At 56.5% G+C, this 25,724-nt stretch overlaps 1 protein-coding gene across 2 annotated transcripts in view; it reads left to right on the forward strand.

Annotated features, from left to right (window-relative positions):
* LOC122477429 (cohesin subunit SA-2-like) overlaps positions 1 to 25,724 on the forward strand; it is a 65,167-nt gene that overhangs the window by 4,820 nt on the left and 34,623 nt on the right. The window contains exons 3-12 of one of the 2 annotated variants that reach the window (XM_043570404.1): positions 7,094 to 7,195; positions 7,367 to 7,492; positions 8,515 to 8,667; positions 12,118 to 12,214; positions 12,511 to 12,587; positions 15,838 to 15,909; positions 20,657 to 20,861; positions 22,120 to 22,271; positions 23,968 to 24,035; positions 24,179 to 24,302. In XM_043570404.1, coding sequence (XP_043426339.1) covers positions 7,094 to 7,195; positions 7,367 to 7,492; positions 8,515 to 8,667; positions 12,118 to 12,214; positions 12,511 to 12,587; positions 15,838 to 15,909; positions 20,657 to 20,861; positions 22,120 to 22,271; positions 23,968 to 24,035; positions 24,179 to 24,302 — 1,176 coding nt within the window. The remainder of the gene's footprint in view (positions 1 to 7,093; positions 7,196 to 7,366; positions 7,493 to 8,514; positions 8,668 to 12,117; positions 12,215 to 12,510; positions 12,588 to 15,837; positions 15,910 to 20,656; positions 20,862 to 22,119; positions 22,272 to 23,967; positions 24,036 to 24,178; positions 24,303 to 25,724) is intronic. The other variant, XM_043570405.1, reaches the window with a different exon arrangement.

The raw sequence follows: 25,724 nt of genomic DNA on the forward strand, positions 1-25,724 counted from the left end.
CAGGACGCATTAGTAGCACTGCGGTTGGCTGTTTACAGGCCACACATTGTGCTTCTGGGGCTCCACTCGGTGGTCTCCTCCCCTGATCCTGCTGTGTCCTCCTCCCCACGACCAAAATACATGCCGTTTTTAATTTATTCGTGCTGGTCCTGGAGAGTCAAGCTCGTTTTTGTTTCAGACGCTTGGTGTGAGGGGCACCCGGGTGGCTTAGTCGGTGAAGCATCCGACTCGGCTCACGTCATGATCTCACGGCTCGTTGAGTCTGAGCCCCGAGTGGGGCTCTGTGCTGACAGCTCGGAGCCCGGAGCCCGCTTCGGATTCCGTGTCTCCCTCTCTCTCTGCCCCTCCCCTGCTCACGCTCTGTCTCTCTCTTTCTCTCTCAAAAATAAATAAACATTAAAAAAATTGTTTTCAAACACTTGGTATGAAATAAACACGTATTGAAAGTGCGTGGTTTAACACGCGTGGACACCTTCTGGGCATCACGGCCATCAGGATGAGGACTATCTCCACCCCTCCTCCCCCCTCCAGATCTTGTAAGCCTTCGCAGTGGCAGACCCAACACCTCTCCACACCCACTCCAGTCTGCCCTGTTCCTGACCGTGACACTGTGTGCATTTCCTAGAGGGTTATATACAGGGACTCACGCACTACGATTTCTGTTTCTTGGTGCTCGGGCGTCATTCACTCAGCATAATTAAGTATGTTCGCATTCAACCATATTGGAATGGGTCAGTAGTTCATTCCTGTATTTTCTTTAGTTTTTACTTTTTAAAAGTTTATTTATTTTGAGGGGCGCCTGGGTGGCGCGGTCGGTTAAGCGTCCGACTTCAGCCAGGTCACGATCTCGCGGTCCGGGAGTTCGAGCCCCGCGTCAGGCTCTGGGCTGATGGCTCAGAGCCTGGAGCCTGTTTCCGATTCTGTGTCTCCCTCTCTCTCTGCTCCTCCCCCGTTCATGCTCTGTCTCTCTCTGTCCCAAAAATAAATAAACGTTGAAAAAAAAAATTAAAAAAAAAAAAAGTTTATTTATTTTGAGAAAGAGAGACCGCGGGCAGGGGAGGGACGGGGTGGGGTGGGGGGTGGGGGGACAGAGAATCCCAGGCAGCATCAGGGCAGAGCCCGATGCAAGCCTCGATGTCGTGAACCAGGAGATCACGGCCCCAACCGAAACCAAGAGTCACAAGCTTAACTGCCCGAGGCCCCCAGGCGCCCCGGTTCGTTCCTTTTATTACAGAGTGGTTGCTGCACGTGTGGACCGACCACCGTCTGTGTGTCCGTTTACTGTGGACGGGACATTTCGGTTGTTGGGAGGTTTCCTTATCCCTGATAAAGCTGCCGGCAACATTTGGGCACAAGCTCTCGTGCGGAAAGATGCCTCTGTTTCTCTCGGGTACATGCCAGCGGCACAGTGACTCGTAGGCACACATTTCACGTTTTGCGAAACCGCCAAACTGTTTTCCAAAGTGCTGGTATCGTCTTACGTTCCCGCCGGCAGGTAGGAGGGCGCCTGTGGCTGCACGTCCTCGCCAGCACCTGTCAGCTTGTATCAGTTTAGCCGTTCTGATGGCGGTGGGTCTGCAGTTCCCCTTCCCTAGTGCCTAATGACGAGAGCGTCGTCCACTGTCTAAGGGCCCCATCTGTGGGTATCTTCAGGCAAGGACTCTGTTAAAATCGTTTGTGACTCTCCTCTATTGAGTGGTTTGTTGTGGAGTTTTGAGAGTTCTTTTTTAATGAACTTAATTGTTTTGAGAGTTCTTTTTTAAAAATGTTTGTTTTTGAGAGAGGGAAAGAGAGAGCATGAGCACGGGGAGGGGCAGAGAGAGAGAGAGAGAGAGAATGTGGACCAGGAGAGGGGCAGAGAGTGGGAGACACAGAGTCCGAAGCAGGCTCCAGGCTCCGAGCTGTCAGCACAGAGCCCGACGTGGGGCTCGAACCCACAAACCGTGAGATCATGACCTGAGCCCAAGTCGGAAGCTTAACCGACTGAGCCCCCCTAGGAGCCTCTGTTCGGTACCATATTTTTAAGCAGATTATCTTCTTTTGATTGAGTTGCCTTAGCAATTTCAGAAAAGGCCAGTTGACCATATTTGTGTGGTTCTGCTTCTGGACTCTGTCCTGTTCCACTGATCTACGGGATGTCCTTTTGCCGACTACCACACAGTCTTGATTGTGGCTTTATACTAACGTTCGAAATGAGTTTCAACATTTGCAATGTTGTTGTTTTTGAAGGTTACTTTGGCTGTTCTAGTTCCTTTTTCTTTCTATAAATTTTAGAATCAGCTTACTAATATCTAGAGAAACGTAGGCTGAGATGTTGATTGGGAGTGCACCGAATCGAGATCACTTTGGGTCACGTTCACATTCTGATCCTCTGAAGTCTTTCAGTCCATGAAGGTGGGATGCATTTCCATTTCTGTACATCTTTAATTTCTTCCGGCAATGTTTTGTACTTTTCATTGTACAAATCTTTCACTATCTCGGGTAATACTTAAGTATTTTATTCTTTTTGATGCTATTGTCAAAGTCGCCTACTACTATTGAAATGTTATCAATGGGTTTCTTTATGTTTGTTATTAATTGATTTATATACTTAGGTGTTCCAAGTTGGGGGCATAAATATTTACAAAGCTCTAGATGGCTTTGATTACATTGCGATACTTTCCTTCTATTCTTAATTTTATTTTTTAAATGTTTTTATTATGAAAGGGTGTTGAACTCTGTCCGATACTTTTTCTGAACCTGTTGAGTTGATCATGTGATATTTTCCCTTAATCCTGTTGACGTGGTGCCTTACAATGATCAGTTTTTGTATGTCAGACCAACCTTCTATTCTAGGAATAAGTCCCGCTTGGTCATGCTGTATAGTCCCCTGAGTTCTGTTCGCTGGTATCTTGTTGAGGATTTTTACATCAGTGTTCATGAGGGATGTCCGTGTGGTTTTCTTGTAGTGTCTGTCTGGCTTTGGAATCTGAGGAATGCTGGCTTTCTGGAATGAGTTGGCAAGTGCTCCCCCCCTCTTCAATGTTTGGAAAAGTTCAAGAAGGATTGGTGTTAGTTTTCCTAAAATCCTTTGGTAGAATTCCTCAGTGAAGTCTTCAGGTTAAAAGCTTTTCTTTTCAGATTTTCTATTTCTGTGTGACTTAGTCTTACTAGGTTTTGTGTTTCTAGGAATTTGTCTATTTCATATACGTCATCCCGTTTGCTGCTGTGATCTTACAAACCTGTTTCTGTGGAATCTGTAATAATGCCCCCACTTTCAGTCCCGATTTTCATAATTTGAATCTTTACTCTTTTGCCCTTAGCCCATCTAAGCTAAAGGTTTGTTAACTGTTATCTTTTTTAAGTTTTATTTATTTAAGTAATCTCTACACCCAATGTGGGGCTTGAACTCACAACCCCAAGGTTAAGAGTTGCATGCTCTTCCAACTGAGCCAGCCAGGCACCCCAAATCTGTTATCTTTTTGAAGAACCAGCGTTTGGTTTCATTGGTTTTTCTCTATTGCTTTTCCATTACCTATTGTGTTTATCTCCGTTTTAATTCTTTGTTAGGTCCTTCCTTCTGCTACCTTTGGATTTAATTTGATGTTCTTTTTCTCATTCCTCAAGTTGTAAAGTTGCGTTGTTGATCTAAGACCTTTCTTGGTTTTCGGTGCCAACATTCACAGCTGTAAATTTCCCATTAGCACCACTTGCCCACCATTCCAAAAGTTTTAGTTATGTTGATTTTCATTTGCATTTGTCCCTAAATATTTTCTTTTCCTTTTCTTTTTTTAAAAATTTATTTATTTCTTATTTTTTAAATTTACACCCAAGTTAGTTAGCATCTAGTGCAACAATGATTTCAGGAGTAGATTCCTTAATGCCACTTACCCATTTAGCCCATCCCCCCTCCCACAACACCTCCAGTAACCCTCTGTTTGTTTTCCATATTTAAGAGTCTCTAACGTTTTGTCCCCCTGCCTGTTTTTTGTTTTTTTTTTTTTCAACGTTTATTTATTTTTGGGACAGAGAGAGACAGAGCATGAACGGGGGAGGGGCAGAGAGAGAGGGAGACACAGAATCAGAAACAGTCTCCAGTCTCTGAGCCATCAGCCCAGAGCCTGACGCGGGGCTCGAACTCACGGATCGCGAGATCGTGACCTGGCTGAAGTCGGACGCTTAACCGACTGCGCCACCCAGGCGCCCCCCCCTGCCTGTTTTTTATATTATTTTTGCTTCCCTTCCCTTGTGTTCATCTGTTTTATATCTTAAAGTCCTCATATGAGGGAAGTCATATGATATTTGTCTTTCTCTGACTAATTTCACTTAGCATAATACCCTCTAGTCCCATCCAAGATTTCATTCTTTTTGATTGATGAGTAATACTCCATTGTATATACATAAACCACATCTTCTTTATCCATTCATCCATTGATAGACATTTGGGCTCTTTCCATACTTTGTCTATTGTTGATAGTGCTGCTATAAACATGGGGGTGCACGTGTCCCTTTGAAACAGCACACCTGTATCCCTTGGATAAATGCCTAGTAGTGCATTTGCTGGGTCCTAGGGTAGTTCTATTTTTAGTTTTTTGGAGGAACCTCCATACTGTTTTCCAGAGAGGCTGCATCAGCTTGCATTCCCACCAACAATGCAAAAGAGATCCTCTTTCTCTGCATCCTCGCCAACATCTGTTGTTGCCTGAGTTGTTAGTGTTAGCCATTCTGACAGGTGTGAGGTGGTATCTCATTGTGGTTTTGATTTGTATTTCCCTGATGATGAGTGATGTTGAGCATTTTTTCACCTGTCGGTTGGGCATCTGGATGTCTTCTTTGGAGAAGTGTCTGTTCAAGTCTTTTACCCATTTCTTCACTGGATTTTTTTTTTGGGGGGGGTGTTGAGTTTGATTAAATTCTTTATAGATTTTGGATACTAACCCTTTATCTGATATGTCATTTGCAAATATCTTCTCCCATTCTGTCAGTTGCCTTTTAGTTTTGCTGATTGTTTCCTTCGCTGTGCAAAAGCTTTTTATTTTGATGAGGTCCCAGTAGTTCATTTTTGGTTTTGTTTCCCTTGCCTCCGGAGATATGTTGAGTAAGAAGTTGCTGTGGCCAAGGTCAAAGAGGTTTTTGCCTGCTTTCTCCTTGAGGATTTTGATGGCTTCCTGTCTCACACTTAGGTCTTTCATCCATTTTGAGTTTATTTTTGTGTTTGGTGTAAGAAAGTGGTCCAGGGGGGCGCCTGGGTGGCTCAGTCGGTTGAGCGTCCGACTTCGGCTCAGGTCATGATCTCACGGTCCGTGAGTTCAAGCCCCGCGTCGGGCTCTGTGCTGACAGCTCAGAGCCTGGAGCCTGTTTCCGATTCTGTGTCTCCCTCTCTCTCTGCCCCTCCCCTGTTCATGCTCTGTCTCTCTCTGTCTCAAAAATAAATAAACGTTAAAAAAATTAAAAAAAAAAAAAGGAAGTGGTCCAGGTTCATTCTTCTGCATGTCGCTGTCCAGTTTTCCCAGCACCACTTGCTGAAGAGACTGTCTTTATTCCATCGGATGTTCTTTCCTGCTTTGTCAAAGATTAGTTGGCCATACGTCTGTGGGTCCATTTCTGGGTTCTCTATTCTGTTCCATTGATTGAGTGTCTGTTTTTGTGCCAGTACCATAGTCCTGATGATTACAGCTTTGTGATACAGCTTGAAGTCCCTGTCCCTAGATATTTTCTAATTTCCCTTGTGATTTCTTCTCTGAACCACTTGTACTTTCATAGTTTTGCGAATTTTCCAGTTCTCCTTCTGTTATTGATTTCTACTTCATACTGTTGTGGTCAGAGAAAATACTTTGTATGTTATCTGTCTTTTGAAATCTAATAAGACTTCATTGGTGGTCTAACGTGTAGTGTATTCTGGGGAATGTGCTAAGAACACATGAGCAGAAGGTGTGTGCTGTTGCTGGGTGGAGGGTTCAGTATACGTGTCTTAGATCTAGTTGGTTTGTTAAGTCTTGTTTGTCCTCACTGGTCTTCTGTCTGGTTGTTCTGTCCATTATTAAGAGTTCAGTATTGAATCTCCAGCTGTTGCAGAATGATCCATTTCTCCATTCCATTCCATGAACATGGTATAGCTCACTGTTTCTGAAAGTCTTATGTGATTTTTTTCATCAAAATCTTGTAGTTTTCAATACACAGATCCTACACCTCTTTTGTTAGGTTGATATCTAAGTATTCCATTTTGGGGGAGCTGTTGTAATAGCTACTGTTTTTGTTTTTGTTTTTTTTAAATTTCAGTATCCAGGTTTTCATTCCTTGTTTTTAGAAATATGATTGATTTTATTAAACTGACCTTGAATTGGCCTTGCTAAATTCACTTTTAAGTTTGAGGACATACGAATCTAAATCCAGCGTGTTGCTGAGGCACAGCCTTCAGTGTGCACACATATCAGTGTGGGGTTCCTACAAGCAGAACCAGATGTGTGTTGTGGTGAGGTTATCAGTGGGCCAGCCAGCCTGGTACTACAGCCCTCAGATGTTCTCGTTTGTGGAAGACTGTCATGTGGCGGTGTCACAGAGGCCCACAGTGTAGGGATGCAGGGGTGTGGGGCACCCACAAGTGGGCACACTTGTCCTGAAGACCGTCTGTGCCCCAGGATGGCCCTTATGGGCTCATGGCATCCGTGAGCCCCTGGTGGGTGGGACACTAGTGGGCAGGGGAGCATCGAGTCAGGACAGGCATGGCCGTGGTTCTTTCACTGCATCCACGCTGGTCCCCATGCAGTAGTAGCATCCCACTAGGGAAGGCCATGCTCTATTGGGCAGGTGTGCCCAGGAGTGACGCCCAAGTTCTGCTGTCTGCACATGTGACCCTTGGTTCCGGGTTACTCTTCCTGTGCCCCTTGAGGCTGTACTGGTCTCAGTCCTGCTTCTGCTGGGCCACTGGGCCCACCCCTCCCAGAAGGACAGGGAGAGCTGGCTCATATCGTGGGTCTTACCTCCCCCAGCCTTGCTGGTCACTGGCCTGAGCTCCCCATCTCCATCTGGGGCTGTGACCAGTGGGGTGATGGGAACCCCATATCCCTGAGAGACAGTCCTCAGGATTGGGTTTAAGATGGCTTGCTATCCCCAGGACACTGGTGGTTTGTGGCAGCGGAGGCTTGTGTCTGAGCACCCAGCTGAGGGCGTGACGACAGTCAGAGACCCTGGCCGAGACCTCTGTCCTGCAGCAGCGGTGGGTGACATGGGGTGGCCACCCTCCTCTCCCGGGGCCCCCTGGCGGTGATGGGCAGTTCTAATGGACACTTCCTTCCCCCTGGGTCCTGGAGTTAAGGGGTCCTCTCATTAAGCTGGCCTCCACTTAGTACCATTTCCTGGCCCTTCACATCCTGCTCTCTGGCTGTAGGTGCAGGAAGGACCCTCGGGGATCCGGGATGTCAGTGGGATTGGATTCCGACGGCGTGGGCGGGCCACACGCAGGAGGTACAGGAACGAGGCTGGCCAGTTCATCTCCATGGTGACCTTCTTTGAGGTGATGTCCAGGAGGAGGGGCTCCATACTGGTATTGACCACTGCGGGGAGGGCTGGGCGGGCTGGGTGGTGCTGTGCTCCCCTGTGCCAGGCCAGGTGCTGCCAGCTTGAGGACTGGGTCCTGGAGGCTTCTCCCTGTACTGCCTGCCCACCAAACCCCAGGCCCACCAGGGCCCTGCAGGCCAGCGCACTTCCACTGTTGGTCTTTGGAGGTGGTGTCCTCTCCTGTGTCTGCAGATGGGGTGTTCCTTCCCTCCCGCATCCTCGGACATAGCATCCCCTCCCTCGTCCTTGGACACGGTGTCCCCTCCCCCAACCACGGACATGGAGTACCCTCCCCCAACCATGGACACGGCGTCCTCTCCCCCATCCTCGGACACAGCATCATCCTCGACCATGGACACGGAGTCCCCTCCCCGACCATGGACACGGCGTCCCCTCCCCATGCTTGGACACGGCGTCCCCTCCCCCAACCATGGATATGGCATCCTATCCCCTGACCTTGGACACAGTGTCCCGACCCCCTGACCGTCCTCAGACACGACGACTCCTGCTCCCCTCTTCAGGCTCAGTGTCCCCTCGCTGCTCCCTGGCATCGATGCCCCTGCCTGGGGGTCTGGGGAAACCCTCCCTGCTCCCTGGCATTGATCCCCCCACCTGGGGGTCTGGGGTCGCTCCTGCACCCTCTGTTCCAGGTGCCTGAAGCCCCCCTGCCCAGGGTCTCAGGTGATCATGGACCCCTTGCAGCGGGTGCAGGACAGGCCATGAGTTGCTGAGAGCTATTTGGTGTGAAAGTGTGAGCACATAGTGACAGGTGGGCACCGCCAGGGGGTGCAGCCAGTTGTCTCCTGAATGTCCAGGTCTCCTTCACAGCTGTGTGCTCCCGATGGTCCAGCGTTCCTGCCCAGGGCCACCACGGTGTGCCCCTGCGTCCCCGGGGGTAGGGGGGGGCTACACCCTCCTCACCTGCCCGGGACACAGGGTGTGAGGTGCAGACCGTCACATCCCACTCTTCGGTTTCAGGCACAGGGAGCAACCTCGGGGGCCCAGGATGCCCGTGGGCAGGGCACCTGCCGGCGAGGGCGGCCCCCACGGAAGTACCGCAAGAGGAAAGTGGCCATCACCGCAGAGGTGACCCTGTTTGAGATGGTTGCCCTGGGGAAGAACTCTGTGCAGGTACCGCCCACCGCAGGGCATGTGGGCTGGACGCGGGTGTGACACACGCTGCTGGGGCCATGAGGGGCTGAGTGTCCCCACAGGGTCAGGACAGCACCGGCCACAGCTCTGTGCTGCCCTGTGTGCCCAGCTGACAGGTGTGCCGGCCACATATGCCCATCACACGTCTTCACTGCCGCCTGTCACACACCGGATCACACACACACGTGCTCACCGCCGCCTAGCACACACCTGATGACACACACACGTGCTCACCGCTGCCCGTCACACACCTGATGACACACACATCTGCTCACCACCCGTCACACGCCTAATCACACACACACGTGCTCACCGCTGCCTGTCACACACCTGATGACACACACATGTGCTCACCACCCGTCACACACCTAATCACATACACACGTGCTCACCGCTGCCTGTCACGCACCTGATGACACACACACGTGCTCACCACCCGTCACACGCCTAATCACATACACACGTGCTCACCGCTGCCTGTCACGCACCTGATGACACACACATGTGCTCACCGCCACCCATCACACGCCTAATCACATACACACGTGCTCACCGCTGCCTATCACACACCTGATGACACACACACGTGCTCACTGCCACCCGTCACACACCTGATGACACACACACGTGCTCACCGCCACCCGTCACACACCTGATGACACACACACGTGCTCACCGCCACCCGTCACACACCTGATGACACACACATGTGCTCACTGCCACCTGTCACACGCCTAATCACATACACACGTGCTCACTGCCGCCCATCACGCACCTGATGACACACACATGTGCTCACCACCACCCGTCACATGCCTAATCACATACACATGTGCTCACCGCCGCCTATCACACACCTGATGACACACACACGTGCTAACCACCACCCGTCACACCCCTAATCACATACACACGTGCTCACCGCCGCCCATCACACACCTGATCACATATGTGCTCACCGCTGCCCATCACACACTTGATGACACACACATGTGCTCACTACCACCTGTCACATGCGTAATCACATACACACATGCTCACCACTGCCTCTCACATGCCTGATCACATACGTGCTGACACCCGCCTGTGACACACCTGATGACACACACACATGCTCACTGCTGCCCATCACACACCTGATCACACACGTGCTCACTGCCGCCCATCACACACCTGGTGACACACACATGTGCTCACCACCACCCATCACACACCTAATCACATACACACGTGCTCACCACTTGTCACACACCTGATGACACACACACACACACATGCTCACCACCACCTGTCACACACCTGATGACACACAGATGTGTTCACCACCACTTGTCACACACCTGATCATACACGTGCTCACTGTTGCCTGTCACACACCTGATGACACACACATGTGCTCACTGCCGCCTATCACATGTGCTCACCACCACCCTTCACACACCTGATCACACACACAGACGTGCTCACCACCTCCCGTCACACGCCTGATCACACACATGCTCACCACTGCCCGTCACACGCCTGATGACACACACATGTGTTCATCACCGTCTGTCACACGTCTGAGCACACACACGTGCTCACCACCGCCCATCATATGCCTGATCACACACACGTGCTTACTGCCATCTGACACACCTCTGATCACAGACACGTGCTCATTGCCACCCTTCACACGCCTGATGACACACACATGTGCTCACCACTGCCTGTCACATGCCTGATCACATACACACATGCTCACCTCCACCCGTCACACTCCTGATCACACACACACATGCTCACCACCTCCCATTACACACCTGGTCACACACACACATGCTCACCTCCACCTGTCACATGCCTGATGACACACACGTGCTCACTGCTGCCCGTCACATACCTGATCAGACACACATGCTCACCGTCACCCGTCACACACCTGATCACACATGTGCTCACCGCTGCCTGTCATACGTGTTCACCACCACCTGTCACATGCCTAATCACACTCACGTATGCACCGCCACTGTTCACACACCTGATCACACACATGTGCTCACTGCCGCCCATCACACGCCTGATCACACACATGTGCTCACTGCCACCTGTCACACATTTGATCACCCACACACGTGCTCACCGCCACCCATAACACGCCTGAACACACACACATGCTCACCACCGCCCGTTACACACCTTATCACACACACACGTGATCACTGTCACCTGTCACACACCTGATCACACACATGCTCACCGCCGCCCATCACACGTGCTCACCACCACCCTTCAAACACCTGATCACACACACACGTGCTCACCAACGCCCATCACACGCCTCATCACACACACGTGCTCACCACCGCCCGTCACACACGTGATCACACACATGCTCTCACTGCCGCCTGTAACATGCTTGATCACACACACACGTGCTCACAGCTTCCCATCACACACCTGACCACACACACACATGCATGCCGCTGCCTGTCACACACCTGATCACACACACACGTGCTCATCACTGCCCGTCACACACCTGATCACACACACGTGCTCCCTGCGGCCAGTCACACGCCTAATCACACACATGTGCTCACTACTACCCGTCAAACGCCTGATCACACACACACGTGCTCAGCACTGCCCATCACGTGCCTGATCACACACACGGTCACCGCCGCCCGTCACACGCCTGATCACACACACGTGCTCACCGCTGCCCATCACATGCCTGATCACACACTTGTGCTCACTGCCACCCTTAACATGCCTGATCTCACACACACATGCTCACTGCTACCCGTCACACACTTAATCACACACACGTGCTCACTACTGCCTGTCACACGCCTGATCACACACACGTGCTCACCACTGCCCATCACACGCCTGATACACACACATGCTCACTGCCTCCCGTCAGACGCCTGATCAGACACACATGCTCACCACTGCCAGTCACACGCCTGATCACACACTCATGTGCTCACTGCCCATCACACACCTGATCACACACACATGCTCACTACCACCTGCCACATGCCTGATCCCACACACGTGCTCACTGCCACCCATAACACGCCTGAACACACACACATGCTCACCACCGCCCGTTACACACCTTATCACACACACACGTGCTCACTGTCACCTGTCACACACCTGATCACACACATGCTCACCGCCGCCCGTCATACGCCTGATCCCACACATGTGCTCACTGCCACCCGTCACACACCTGATCACACACATACATGTTCACCGCCACCCATCACACACCTGATCACATACACATGCTCACCACCACCCGTCACACGCCTGATCACACACACGTGATCATTGCTGGCCCATCACACACACACCATCACACCTGTGTCCTCACTGCTGGCCTGTCACATGTGCGTCATCACACACGTGTGCTCACCTGTGCTGCTGCCCCTGCAGACAGCCGTCGAGGAGTGGGTCCAGTCTTACAAGGAGGACAGGGAGCTGGCCCTGCTGGACCTCATCAGCTTCTTCGTCCAGTGCTGTGGCTGTGAAGGTGAGCCATGCTCCTGGCACTCCTGGGCCTCTCTCTCATGTGCCGGCTGGGCTTCACCGTCCTGGCCGCCTGTGGTCCTAAGACACTGGGCGGGCTGGGGCCTCCTCCAGAGGCTGGTTTGGGTAGGAGATCTTGGTTTTTTGGGGAGCAGCGAGGCCGGATTACTCCTGTGGCCTTGCCGTGGCCTCTGAGGGATGAGGTGTCGTGGCCCCGCCCACCTCCCAGCCCTCCCAGGAGAAGGAGGAGGAGTGGTGCAAACCGCGTTTCCATGTTGAGTGTGCTTCTTTCTCTCCCAGGGATGGTGACGGCCGAGCTGTACCAGACCAACCAAGGCAACAGTGTGGTTCACAAGATGACTGAGAAGTTTGACCAGGTGAGGCGGGCTCTGTGCCCTCCACGAGCCCAGGGCCTGGGGTCACAGGATCTTCCCTGCTGCCCCGTGTCCCCCCAGCCCGTGGGTTCACCATCAGGCTTGCAGGCTGAAGCAGCCCAGGTGTCACGATTGCACAGGTCGACACCATCCGCCCTCACGTCCCTGGGAGAAGCGGCCCTTCTTCCACTGGGGAGACCACGATTCTCTATCAAGGAAAATTTGACCTTTAGTTACTATTGCAGATTCCTTTGTGTACGTGGAAAGTACCGTTATAAAACGGTAACCACGTGGCCATCGTCCAGATGAAGAGAGAGCGTGGCCAGTACGTGCCCAGACGTGCCCTGCCCCCGTCCTGACCTCCTCCCCACAGGGATGTAACCATGCCCCGAACTTGGTGCCCAGAACATGCCATGGCATATCTGTCCCACATGGGCATCTGTAGATGATGTCACCTGGCTCTGCCTGGCGCCCCGGTCTCTGCACGGGAGACACGCTTGACAGAATGATTCTGACCAGTGTTATCGCGTGAAGCCATCTGGTGCACAGCTGTGGAACGTTCCATCGCACGCCTATGCGTCCTTCTTGTCTCCATTCTGCTTCTGATGGCGTTCGGGTTGGTTTCGCGCTTTGTCTCTGCGTGGCTGCAAACGTCTGTGGTCCGTGTGTCCTGCTGTGCGTCTTCACGTGTTTCTGTAGCTTAGGCCTGTGCATGCACACGTTTTCCTGTGCGAGGTGGCACCAACGTGTATTCCCAAGCAGGAGCCTCTACCTGTGTGTTGGACGTCGCCTTGGTCCTGTTCCCTGCCAGTGCGTGATGCGATGTTGTTAGGTTTTGCTAGTCTGGTAGGTGTGCACGTGGTACTTCTGGTTTCGGTTTCCTGGATTATTAGTGAGGCTGACCACCTTCTTGCATTCGAGCACTATTCTCGTTTAAAATGGTTTCTTAAGACATTTTTTGATGTTTATTTTTGAGAGAGAGAGAGACAGAGACAGAGACAGAGTGTGAACAGGGGAAGGGCAGAAGAGAGAGAGGGAGACACAGAATGTGAAGCAGACTCCAGGCTCCCAGGTGTCCACACAGAGCCTGATGCGGGGCTCCGACTCACGAACTGTGAGATCATGACCTGAGCCGAAGTCATGCGCTCAACCAACCAAGCCACCCAGGTGCCCAAAAAGGTTTTTTAAATTGTGGTAAAATACATAAAATATGAAATGCGTCACCTTAATCCCTTTTAGGTACACACCTCAGTGGCACTGAGCACATTCACGTTGCTGTGCAACCATCTGTACCATCATCTCCAGAACTTTCCATCTCCTCAAACTGAAGCTGTGTCCCCATGAACCACTGACTGCCCATCCCCGTCCCCAGCCCCTGGCTCCACCATCTACTCTCTGTCTCTGTGAATGTGGCTCCTCTAGGGACCCCATGTATGTGCAATCACACACGATTTGTCCTTCTGTGTGGCTTATGTCGCTGAGCATCATGTCCCCAAGGTCCGTCCACGTAGTGGCAGGTGCAGAACGTCCTTCCTTATTTTCAAGGCCGAGGCACATTCCACTCTGTCGTGGACTACAGTTCACTGATTGACTCATCCATTTAGGGACAGATGTAATATCTACATTAATTTGTCACACCTTAAAATATTCATGAAGTGTTTTCAGAAGTGCTGTGCATCAAGTCAGTGAACATTAAATTTTTTCTTTAACGTTTTGTTTTAAAAATGTCAAACCTAAGAAAAAGGGGAGAATAACATGAATTTCGCCCGCGTTTAGCAGTTCACACCCTGCCACGTTCACTTTATGCCCCATGCGTGTGCTGCTACATGTGCATGCGTGTGTGTTGTGCACGTGAGTCAGCGAATGCACATGCATGTGTGCATATATGAGTGTGTTACTGCATGCATGTGTGTGCAGGTACACACGTGTGCGCAGTGTACATGTGAGCGAGTGAATGCACACATCTGTGTGCATGTGTTACTGCCTGTATTCTCATATTCACGCCCTGCCACGTTCACTTTATGCCCCATGCGTATGCTGCTACATGTTCATGCATGTGCACTGTGCACGTGAGCGAGCGAATGTACATGTATGTGTGCGTATGTGAGCGTGTTGCTACATGTCTCTGCATACAGATACACATGTGCATTGTGCATGTGAGCAAGAGAATGCACATGTGTGTACAGATACACGTGTGTGCACTGTACGCAAGTGAGCAAATGCACAAGTATGTGTGCATATGTGAATGTGTTACTGCATGTGTGTGTGCGCAGGTACACACGTGTGTGCACTGTGCACGCAAGTGAGCAAATGCACACGTATGTGTGCATATGTGAATGTGTTACTGCACGTATGCGTGCATGGGTACACACGTGTGTGCACTGTGCACGTGAGCAAATGCACATGCATGTACACATGTGAGTGTGTCACTGCATGTGCACACGTGTGCACTGTACACGCAAGTGAGCAAATGCACGCATGTATGCATGTGTTACTGCGTGCGTGTGCGTGCAGGTACACACGCGTGTGCACTGTGCATGTGAGTGAGCGAATGCATGTGTGTGTTTGTGTGTTGCTGTGTGTGTCTGCCGGAACCACTCCCAAGATGGCTACTCGGATTGGGTCTGCTTCCTCAGAGGGTCCAAGTCGCCAGGTCGGGCCCTGTTCACCCTCCCCCATGTCAGAAGCGGCAGTGGGGGCTTTTCCAGCCCCCCAGCCTGGCGCCCTCATGGGACGCCCAGCACTTTCCACAGCAGGCCCCTGAACGTGTCCGTAGGGCAATGCCGCGGGGTGCAGGGCCCCCCGTGGGCACGGTGACAGGCACGGCCACAGGAGGAGCCTCATGGAGACGTGGGCGTGAGAAGCTCGAACACTCCCAGGTTCTCTGTTGAGAACGGCCTGTGTGCCATGACCTCTCCCCGTCCCGGCCTCCAGAGCAGACACAAGGCGTGCCCTGCGTGTCAGGCCCGTGGACACACAGTGGCTGAGCGCCACAGAAGCAGTCTGTCACCACCTGTCCCGAGGACAGTGACACGAAGCTAGGCGCGGAGCCCCCTCGTGGAGGCGGGGCGTGCCTGCTCTGGGCTGCCCGAGCATCCCACCCGCGCGGGCCGGCCCCCGGGGTAGGTGGACGCCAGCCCCCAGTGCCCTGTGCTGCGCAGGCTGGTCCCTGCCGGGGTTCCCCCCGGGTGCCCGGGGCTTGTGGCAGCGGGGGACGCTTCACCTCACGGCCACCTGTCCTCTGTCCATTCAGGAGACCGGGCTGTACTACAAGAAGTTTCTGGCGTACCCCTGGATCCTGACCATCATGTGGCCAGAGAAACTGGTAAAGCTTTCGTCTCACGTTTGGCGGCGTTTGAAGATGGGGGGTTTGTGTGCAGCTCCCTGGCGAGCCCCAAGTCGGTTGGGCATCCGCGTGGCTCCCGACTTCCTTCCGCACGAAAGGTGGGCTCTCTGGACGCACACCAGGGTCCACGTGCATGGGTCCCAGGGGACCGTGGGCCTAGCGCACAGAGTCCTGCTGACACTGACCCTGTGTCCTGACTGGCGAGCGGGGGCTCCGCCTGACCTGACCCTGTCCTGTTCACACTGGATCCTCCTGAGCATCTGAGTCTTGTCCACGAGGGGGCGTTACCTGACGGTGCTCAGTCTACACTCACACCCGACCGCGTTCTGCTTCAGATGAGAACGTTTAAGCCAGGCTGTGTCTGGTGTGATGGGACGCCTAGACCTGACACGTTCTGCAGAAGTGACCTCACTTAGCGAGTTCCGTCTATACCGCGACATCTAGCCCTGAGTCTGTTCTGTCTACACTGTCATGTAGATTGGTGTTCTGTCTACAGGGGATTTTTTAAAGTTTATTTACTTTGAGAGAGGGAGAGAGTGTGAGCGGAGGAGGGGCAGAGGGAGAGAATCCCAAGCACCTGCAGGGGTTCAACCTCACAACAAACGACCCTGAGATCATGACCTGAGCCAAAACTGAGTTGGACGCTTGACCAGTTGAGCCACCCAGGTGCCCCTACACGGGACATTACAACCTCACTGTGTTCTGTCTACACTGTGACACTTAGACCTGATAGTGTTCTGTCTACACTGGGACATTTGGGCTTGACTGTGTTCTGTTTACACTGGGACATTTATTTACACCTGACTGTGTTCTGTCTACCCTGGGACATTGAGAACTGACTGTGTGCTATCTACACTGGGACCTTTAGATATGGCTGTGTTCCATCTACATGGGACATTTAGGCCTGACCATTGTCTGTCTACACTGGCACATTGGGACCTGACTGCGTTTCGTCTACACTGTGTCATGGAGACCTGACCGTGTTCTGTCTACACTGGCATATTTAGACCTGACTGTGTTCTGTCTATACTGTATCATGGAGACCTGACCGTGTTCTGTCTACACTGGCATATTTAGACCTGTGTTCTGTCTATACTGTATCATGGAGACCTGACTGTGTTCTGTCTACACTGTATCATGGTGACCTGTGTTCTGTCTACACTGGCATATTTAGACCTGACTGTGTTCTGTCTACACTGTATCATAGAGACCTGACCGTGTTCCGTGTACACTGGCATATTTAGACCTGACTGCCTTCTGTCTACACTGTATCATAGAGACCTGACCGTGTTCCGTCTACATTGGCATATTTAGACCTGACTGCCTTCTGTCTACACTGTATCATGGAGACCTGACCGTGTTCCGTCTACACTGGCATATTTAGACCTGACTGTGTTCTGTCTACACTGTATCATGGAGACCTGACTGTGTTCCGTGTACACTGGCATATTTAGAACTGACTGTGTTCTGTCTACACTGTATCATAGAGACCTGACCATGTTCCATCTACATTGGCATATTTAGACCTGACTGCCTTCTGTCTACACTGTATCATGGAGACCTGACCGTGTTCCGTCTACATTGGCATATTTAGACCTGACCATGTTCTGTCTACACTGTATCATGGAGACCTGACCGTGTTCCGTCTACACTGGCATATTTAGAACTGACTGCCTTCTGTGTACTCTGTGCTTTAGTGTCTGGACACCACTGCGTTGGTCACAGTTGGAATGACCCGACCAGTAAGTGTCCCTGTAGACACGAGCATCGGGGTGGCTGAACAGGGAGATGTAGGGGGCACCGTGTGGCCGGCCTGTCGCCCCTCGGCTTCAGGTGCCCCTGCCGGAGACGCGCCTGGGGTTCCTCATGTGGTTAATTCCCCACCCTCCCATGTGTGCAGACAGGTAACGTGTGTTACTGTGCTCAGCAGTGAGCACGTGGGGACGTGCGCTCTCAAAGTGCACCGAGTTTGGGGACTGAGGACCCACCTCACAGACCCGGTTAGTGACCTGGCCTGGCCTCGGTGTGGACACGTTTATTACCCTGTTAGAGATGTGCCGCAGCCTCCGTACTGGGGAGTGGCACGGGAGCCCCCCTGGCGTCAGGTGTTCTGGCGCTGGGGTCTGCGGTCGAGGCTGGCTCGAGTGAACGACTGTGCTGTGCACCCCCATGTGACCCCCGATCCCTGGCAGGGCACCCCTCCCCCTCACAGCCGAGTGAATGGTGGGGGGCGCTCAGCCAGTTGCGGGGGGGGGGGGGGGGGGGGGGGAGGAAGCCAGGCTGTGGGGGCAGGGCGGAGGGAGTGCTGTGAGGAGAGTCGGTTTGCACGGAGCGCTGGGCAGAGGCGCGAGGCGCCGGGTCCCAGCATGGAGAACGAGGAGGAGGGTTGAGTGCAAAGTGCACTGGGGAAGGCTGGACGACGCAGCGCACGGCGGCCCTAGCATGTGGGACGCTGTGCGCATAGGACCGGCGGGCGGACGAGAAAGGGTCCTACGCGACGTGGGGCGGTGTCTGCGCACGGAGGGGGCGGTCCCTGCGCACGGAGGGGGCGGTCCCTGCGCACGGAGGGGGCGGTCCCTGCGCACGGAGGGGGCGGTCCCTGCGCACGGAGGGGGCGGTCCCTGCGCACGGAGGAGGCGGTCCCTGCGCACGGAGGGGGCGGTCCCTGCGCACGGAGGGGGCGGTCCCTGCGCACGGAGGGGGCGGTCCCTGCGCACGGAGGGGGCGGTCCCTGCGCACCGAGGGGGCGGTCCCTGCGCACGGAGGAGGCGGTCCCTGCGCACGGAGGGGCGGTCCCTGCTCACGGAGGGGCCGGTCCCTGCGCACGGAGGGGCGGTCTCTGCGCACGGAGGGGGCGGTCCCTGCGCACGGAGGGGGCGGTCCCTGCGCACGGAGGGGGCGGTCCCTGCGCACGGAGGGGGCGGTCCCTGCGCACGGAGGGGGCGGTCCCTGCGCACCGAGGGGGCGGTCCCTGCGCACCGAGGGGGCGGTCCCTGCGCACGGAGGTGTGAATGAGAGCAAGGCAGGAAGCTGTGACCACGTCCCCGCCCACACCCAGCAGAGGTGTGGATGCCTTGCCCCAGGGTGAGGGCTGCCGTGGGGGACCGCGTGGGGGGGTGCGTGCACGAGGGGCACAATGTCGGGCAGTCCCTGGTCCATCCCCAGCCCCTCGAGCTCTGGGGCCGAGCACCGCTCTGCACCGGCCTGCTGGGTTCTGGCCACAGCTTTGACGTCCCTTCAGGGTCCACCTTCCCTTGGGGTCTCGTGGAGCCTGTGCAGGTAATTTAGACAAATTCGTACAACACGAGAAAGGCGAGGCTAGGGGCGGGGCGTCCTGAGGACCCCCTTTCCTAGTGGAGGGAGGCGGGGGGGCAGGCGGTCCCGAGGCCCTGATTGCCCGCAGGCGGAAGGACCATGGCCGTAGGCTGATTGGCCCCGGGTAGTGTGCCGCCCACGTCTGGGAGCGCACCTGCCGTGTCTTCCTGAGGAGACGTCTCCCTGGTCCGGCCGCGTCTCCCGCAGGGTCGGGGACCGGCCGCCTCCTTCAGCCCCCCGTTTCGGGGGGTGCGTGTGGCCTCTGCGGGAGCAGGGTTGGGCTGAGTCCCCCGTGAGGGCCAAGGGAGTAGCTCTCAGGTCGGCACTCCCTGTTTGCAACACCTGAAATCGGCCGGAAGCGGAAGCAGAGCGGAGAGCGGGAGGGCCGGGCTTCTCTGGGACACGCGTTGGGAGAGGGGCCTGCACGCTTCCCTCGAGGGTCACCCGAGGTGCCACGCGTGGGGGTCCCCCCAGCACAGCCTCTTGACTTCACCACGGGGACGTGGGACAGTCCACTCAGGTGCAGGTGTGGGAGAGGTGGGGGACCCTGGTGGCCGTGGATATGTGACCCCCCAGGTTCTGGGTCTCAGGAAGGTGGGGTACATCTGAACCCCCGCAGGTGCAGGGTCTTGGAAAATGGGGGTCACTCTACTGAGTGTGGATATGAGTCCATGGTGCAGCACTGGGAAGTGTGCTCACCCTCAGTGTGGATGTGTGACCCCCAGGGCAGGATGTGGGAGACTTGGGGTCACCCTGTGTCAAGGTGGATGTGTGACTCCCAGGGGCAGGGTGTGGGAGACCTGGGGTCACCCTGTGTCAGGATAGGTGTGTGACCCCCAGGGGCAGGGTGTGGGAGACTTGGGGTCACCCTGTGTCAGGGTGGGCGTGTGACCCCCCAGGGGCAGGGTGTAGGAGACTTGGGGTCACCCTGTGTCAGCGTGGGCGTGTGACCCCCAGGGGCAGGGTGTGGTCACCCTGTGTCAGGGTGGGCGTGTGACCCCCAGGGGCAGGGTGTGGGAGACTTGGGGTCACCCCGTGTCAGGGTGGGCGTGTGACCCCCAGGGCAGGGTGTGGGATACTTGGGGTCACCCTGTGTCAGGGTGGGCGTGTGACCCCCAGGGGCAGGGTGTGGTCACCCTGTGTCAGGGTGGGCATGTGACCCCCAGGGGCAGGGTGTGGGAGACTTGGGGTCACCCCGTGTCAGGGTGGGCGTGTGACCCCCAGGGGCAGGGTGTAGGAGATTTGGGGTCACCCCGTGTCAGGGTGGGCGTGTGACCCCCAAGTGCCCAGTCGGGGTGTGCTCATGTGACCTGGAGACGCTTGTCTGCGAGCAGAGGTCTGTGTTGTGATTCTGGGAGTGCCAGGACGGGCACAGCGTCTCACCCCTGTCCCTTGTTGTGTCCTTAACCAGCAAAACGACTTCTACCCCATCGTGGGCCCGGGACCCTTCTGGAAAAGGTTCAGGGTCAACTTCTGCGAGTTCACGGAGCTGCTGGTGCAGCAGACACACTCTTCGGTGCTGTGTGACGGACACCTCATGGACACGGTCATCTGCATGCTTAGCGGCCTCACCAACTCGGCCGTGCACAGCCTGCGGCACACCAGCTCCCTGGCAGGTGGGCCACTGCACAGGGCCATGCGCCCGGACTCCCGCTGACTCGGGGGGCCGGGGCCGTGTGACATGGGGGCAGGGGCTGTGGGACTTGAGAGACGGGGGCAGGGGACAGAGAGGCAGAGGCCAGGGGACACAGGAGCACACCCCCGGGTTGGCCCACAGGGCACCTCCTCTCCCTCTGTCCCCATGAGAGTCCCTAGCGCTGGCCCATCTGGGCATGTGCTGTCCCTCTGTCCCCATGAGAGTCCCCTAGGACTGGCCCACTTGGGCACGTGTTATCCCTCTGTCCCCATGAGAGTCCCTAGGGCTGGCCCCCCCAGGCACGTCCTGTCCATCTGTCCTCATGAGAGTCCCCAGTGCTGGCCCATCTGGGCACGTGCTGTCCCTCTGTCCCCATGAGAGTCCCCTAGGACTGGCCCACCCAGGCACGTCCTGTCCCTCTGTCCTCATGAGAGTCCCCAGCGCTGGCCCATCTGGGCATGTGCTATCCCTCTGTCCCCATGAGAGTCCCCAGCGCTGGCCCATCTGGGCATGTGCTGTTCTTCAGTCCCCACGAAAGTCCCCCAGGACTGATCCACCTGGGCATGTCCTGTCCCCTCTGTCTCCACGAGAGTCCCCAGGGCTGGCCCATCTGGGCATGTGCTGTCCCTCTGTCCCATGAGAGTCCCCCAGGACTGGCCCACCCAGGCATGTCCTGTCCCTCTGTCCTCATGAGAGTCCCCAGCACTGGCCCATCTGGGCATGTGCTGTTCCTCAGTCCCCATGAGAGTCCCCCAGGACTGGCCCACCTGGGCACGTGCTGTGCCTCAGTCCCCACGAGAGTTCCCAGGGCTGCCCCACCCGGGCACGTTCTGTCCCTCTGGCCCCACGAGGGTCCCCAGGGCTGGCCCACATGGTTATGTGGTGTTCCTGTGTCTGCTGGCCTTGTGTGCCCTCCGAGGCATGCTGAGTCATGGTTGAGTCGTGCTGGCTGTGGGCTACTGATGTGATCTTGCAGCTGGGTAGGACGTGGGGTGTGTCCGTGCCCGGGGACCCTAAGACGTGTTTTGGGTCAGTGTGCACGGCTGCTGTTTGGGGGTGACCCTCTGCACACTTGTGACCCAGCAAGGGCAGGACGGGACATCTTCTCCAGCGCCGGCCTCCCCAGGCCCTGTCTTAGTACTGCTGCGAATGGTCACTCCCGTGGGAGGTGAGCTGGGCTCCGGGGTCACAGATCCGTGGACACGGCCCCCGGGTCACAGCCCTGCTCTGTTTGGCAGCTATGAAGCTGCTGACAGCGCTGGCCAGCGTGAACCAGGGCATCTGCACGAACAGGCGCAGGTCCCAGCGGCTGTGCGAGGTGGAGAACATCGCCAAACTCAAGGGCAAACACAAGTACTGCATGGAAGTACTGGACCAGCGCAGACAGCAGGTGCAGGGGGCGGGGCCGCCATGTGAGGGCGGGGCCAGCAGCAGACGCCAGGAGTGGGGGCGGGGCCACGGGAGGAGGGTGGGGCCAGCAGCAGCCGCCAGGAGCGGGGGCGGGGCCACGGAAGGAGGGTGGGGCCAGCAGCAGCCGCCAGCTGCCGGGGTCGGGGCCACCTGAGAGGGGGGTACACAGGTGTGAGGACGTCACTGTGTGCAGGGAGGGGACCCAGGTGTGAGGATGTCACCGTGCTGGGAGGGAGGGGACCCAGGTGTGAGGATGTGACTGTGTGCAGGGGGGGAGGGGACCCAGGTGTGAGGGCCTCGCCGGGTGCAGGGGGCAGTGAGGAAGGGAGGCAGGCGTGTGCCTGGGGTCTGGGGCTGGGCCGGGTTGATCCCCAACCTCTGTGGTTTCCGCCCCCCCCCCCCCATGGGGCGTCCGTGCGGCCGCATGTGGCCCCCTAGGCGTGTGAGCATTGTCCTGGGTTGGGGTCTCTATAATAGGGCAGCGAGCGGGGGTGCAGAAACCATAGCGGTGACCCCAGCCCCTTCCACGTCCCGGTTCCGGGTTCCAGCTGGCCGCCCGTGGGGGGGTTGTGCCCTGGCTCCCCGGGGACACGCAGGTGAACCCCCATCCCCTGTCACGGTTCAGTGACATGTCTCGATATCATTTGTGGGCTTGACACCTGTGGATTCTTTTACGCACAAACCAAGTTCACTTGCGTCACATGCGAGGCCCGTGTGTCCCTCCGACCTCTGCGCCCCCGCGGTCTTTGGTCTGCGCACCTGGGAGGTCACTTCGCTGCCCAGTGTCCACAGCCCACAGAGCACAGGAGCCCCTCCAGGAAGATAGCTGGGCATGCGTGGGGTCTCCGCCGCTGTCCCCTCCGCCAGGGCCCTGGGTCCTTCACCCTGGCCCCTGCCCCCCCCCCCCCCCCGACCTGTGCCCCATGCCCCTCACCCCCTCGCCCTTCCTCCCACCCCCTCACCCCTGCCCTGTGCCCCTTACCCCCTTGCCTCTGCCCCCGATACCCCCACCTTCATTGTGTCACCCCTGCCTGCACCCCTTGGTCCCTGCCCCCATCCCCCTCACCCTGCCACCCCTTCGCCCCTGCCCCTCACCCCCTTTGCTCCTGCCCCACCCCCCCATCACCCCTACGCTTGGCCCCTGTCCCTTACCCCAGCCCCTCACCCCATTGTCCTCCTTCACCCCTGCTTTACCACCCCCAACTCCTCAGCCTTGCCCTCAGCACTGCCCCTCACCCTTCACTCCCTTCCCTTCACCCCTCCCCTTTGTCTGTTCGTCCTCATGGGTGCCCCTTCACCCGTACCACGCACCCCTACGCCTCCCCCCACTCACCCCTTCACTCCCCCCCAGCCTTCACCCCCCACCCCTCCCAGTCACCCCTTCACCCCCCCCCTTCACCACCCCCCTTCACCACCCCCCACCCTGCCCCCATATGTGCGCATGCGTGAGGCCAGCGTGCACGGAGCCGCCCAGCAGCTCAGGCGACAGACGGCCGGCGGGCTGGTGTGCAGTCCCAGCGGGGGCAGAACCACCAGCGTAGAGGATGCTGATGGCTGATGCCTGGTGGGGGGCGACCACGCAGCGGGCTGCGTTGGGCCTGGTGGCCGCAGCTCTGCGGAGGCCCGCAGCCCGCCTCTCCTGCCTGACGCTCCCGTGCCTTCTCCCGCTCCACCAGAGCAAGCCCGTGGCCATCGACAACATCATCTGCGCACTCTTTAAGAGGACGTTCGTGCCTCGCTACCGGTAAGGCTTGGCCTCGGGGCCGCGCGTCTTCCCCGCCTGTCCCCGTGACCAGGCCTCGCTCAGCCCCGTGTCGACACGCGCACCCTGCCGCGTGGGCGACACGGCCTGGCCGTCCCAGTGACGCTCTGGCTTCGCTTTCGCAGCGACATCAGCTCGGACATCCGCGTGATCTGCGTGGCGGAGCTCGGATGCTGGATCAAGCTCTACCCGGACCTGTTCCTGGACAACAACTACTTGAAGTACATCGGCTGGATGCTGTATGACAAGGTAGGCGCGCTCCACGGGTCTGCCGCCTCCGCCGAGGAGGCCCCCAGGCCCGCTTTCCTGTCCAGCGGTTCCCAGAGCGAGCACGCGGTGTCCTGCACGGTGTCTCGTGAGCCCCGCTGTGCAGAGAAGTCTTTCCGACAAGCTGCGATTTTGCAGCAGGGGGTCTGGGCCGCAGGGGCTCACGTGTCGCCTGGAGAAATGGGGACGTGGCCCTGCCTCGTGTCTGTCCTGCGACACAGGGTTGTGTGTCTTCGCCCCTCACTGACATTGCGGACCGGGCCCAGCAGCTGCACGCGCCCACAGGACCGTCCTCGAGGTCAGCCCCACCCCCTGCCACCAGCTCCGGGTGGGGGCCACGGGCGCGGTCCCTCGGCCTGCCGGGCACAGGGAGCCTCAGACACGAGCCTGCTTGGGAACACCCGCTCTGGACCCTGTGCGTACGGATCTCACCAGAACAAACGTGCCCGCCTGGCGGTCGCCGGCTGCGACCGACATTGGGCGCTTTCTGGTCCCTGGGACAGACAGAAACGAGTACAACTCTGTTCTCCCAAATAGACGCCTTTTTCATGAAAAGTAAACAAGATGAAGCCCTAAGAAATGTTCGTGACCACCCGTCGTCGGTTGTGTTTCCTGGCTGTGGGCCTGATGGCCTTGTCTCACCCCAGCTGCTCCCCATCCTCTTCTTGACTACCCCTTCCTCCTCTTCTCCTCCTCCTCCTCTCCCCTCCTCCTCCTCCTCCTCCTCTCCCCTCCTCCTCGTCCTCCTCTCCCCTCCTCGTCCTCCTCTCCCCTCCTCCTCGTCCTCCTCTCCCCTCCTCCTCCTCCTCCTCCCCCCTCCTTGTCCTCCTCCTCCTCCTCCCTCCTCCTTCTCCTCCTCCTCCTCTCCCCTCCTCCTCCTCTCCCCTCCTCCTCTCCCCTCCTCCTCCTCCTCCTCCTTCCCCTCCCCCTCCCTCCTCCCCCACTTCCTTTTCCTCCCACTCATCCCTCTGATTCCTCCCCCTCCCCTTCCTCCCCTCTTCCTGAGTCCTCCCCATCACCTTTCTCCCCTGCATCCTCCTCCTCCTTCCACCCTCCCTCCTCCCCACCGCCTCTTCCCTCTCCTCTTCTTGACTCTTTCCCCATCTCCTCCCCCTCTCCTCCTCCTCCTGACTCCTCCCCTCACCACTTCCACCCCCTCCTCTTCCTGACTCCTCCCCCCTCCTAGCTTCTCTCCCTCTCTTTCCTCCCCCTCCTCCCCTCCCCCTCCTCCTCCCCTCCCCCTCCTCCTCCCCTCCCCCTCCCTTCTCATTCCCCTTCCCTCCTCCCACACGTCCTTTCCCCCTCCTTCCCCCCACTACCTTCCCCGCTTCCTCATCCCCACCTCCTTTTCCTCCCATTCCTTCCCCTGACTCCTCCCCCCGAATCCTCCCCGACCCCTCCCCC

This window comes from Prionailurus bengalensis, chromosome X, assembly GCF_016509475.1.
Source record: "Prionailurus bengalensis isolate Pbe53 chromosome X, Fcat_Pben_1.1_paternal_pri, whole genome shotgun sequence".
NCBI lineage: Eukaryota > Metazoa > Chordata > Mammalia > Carnivora > Felidae > Prionailurus > Prionailurus bengalensis.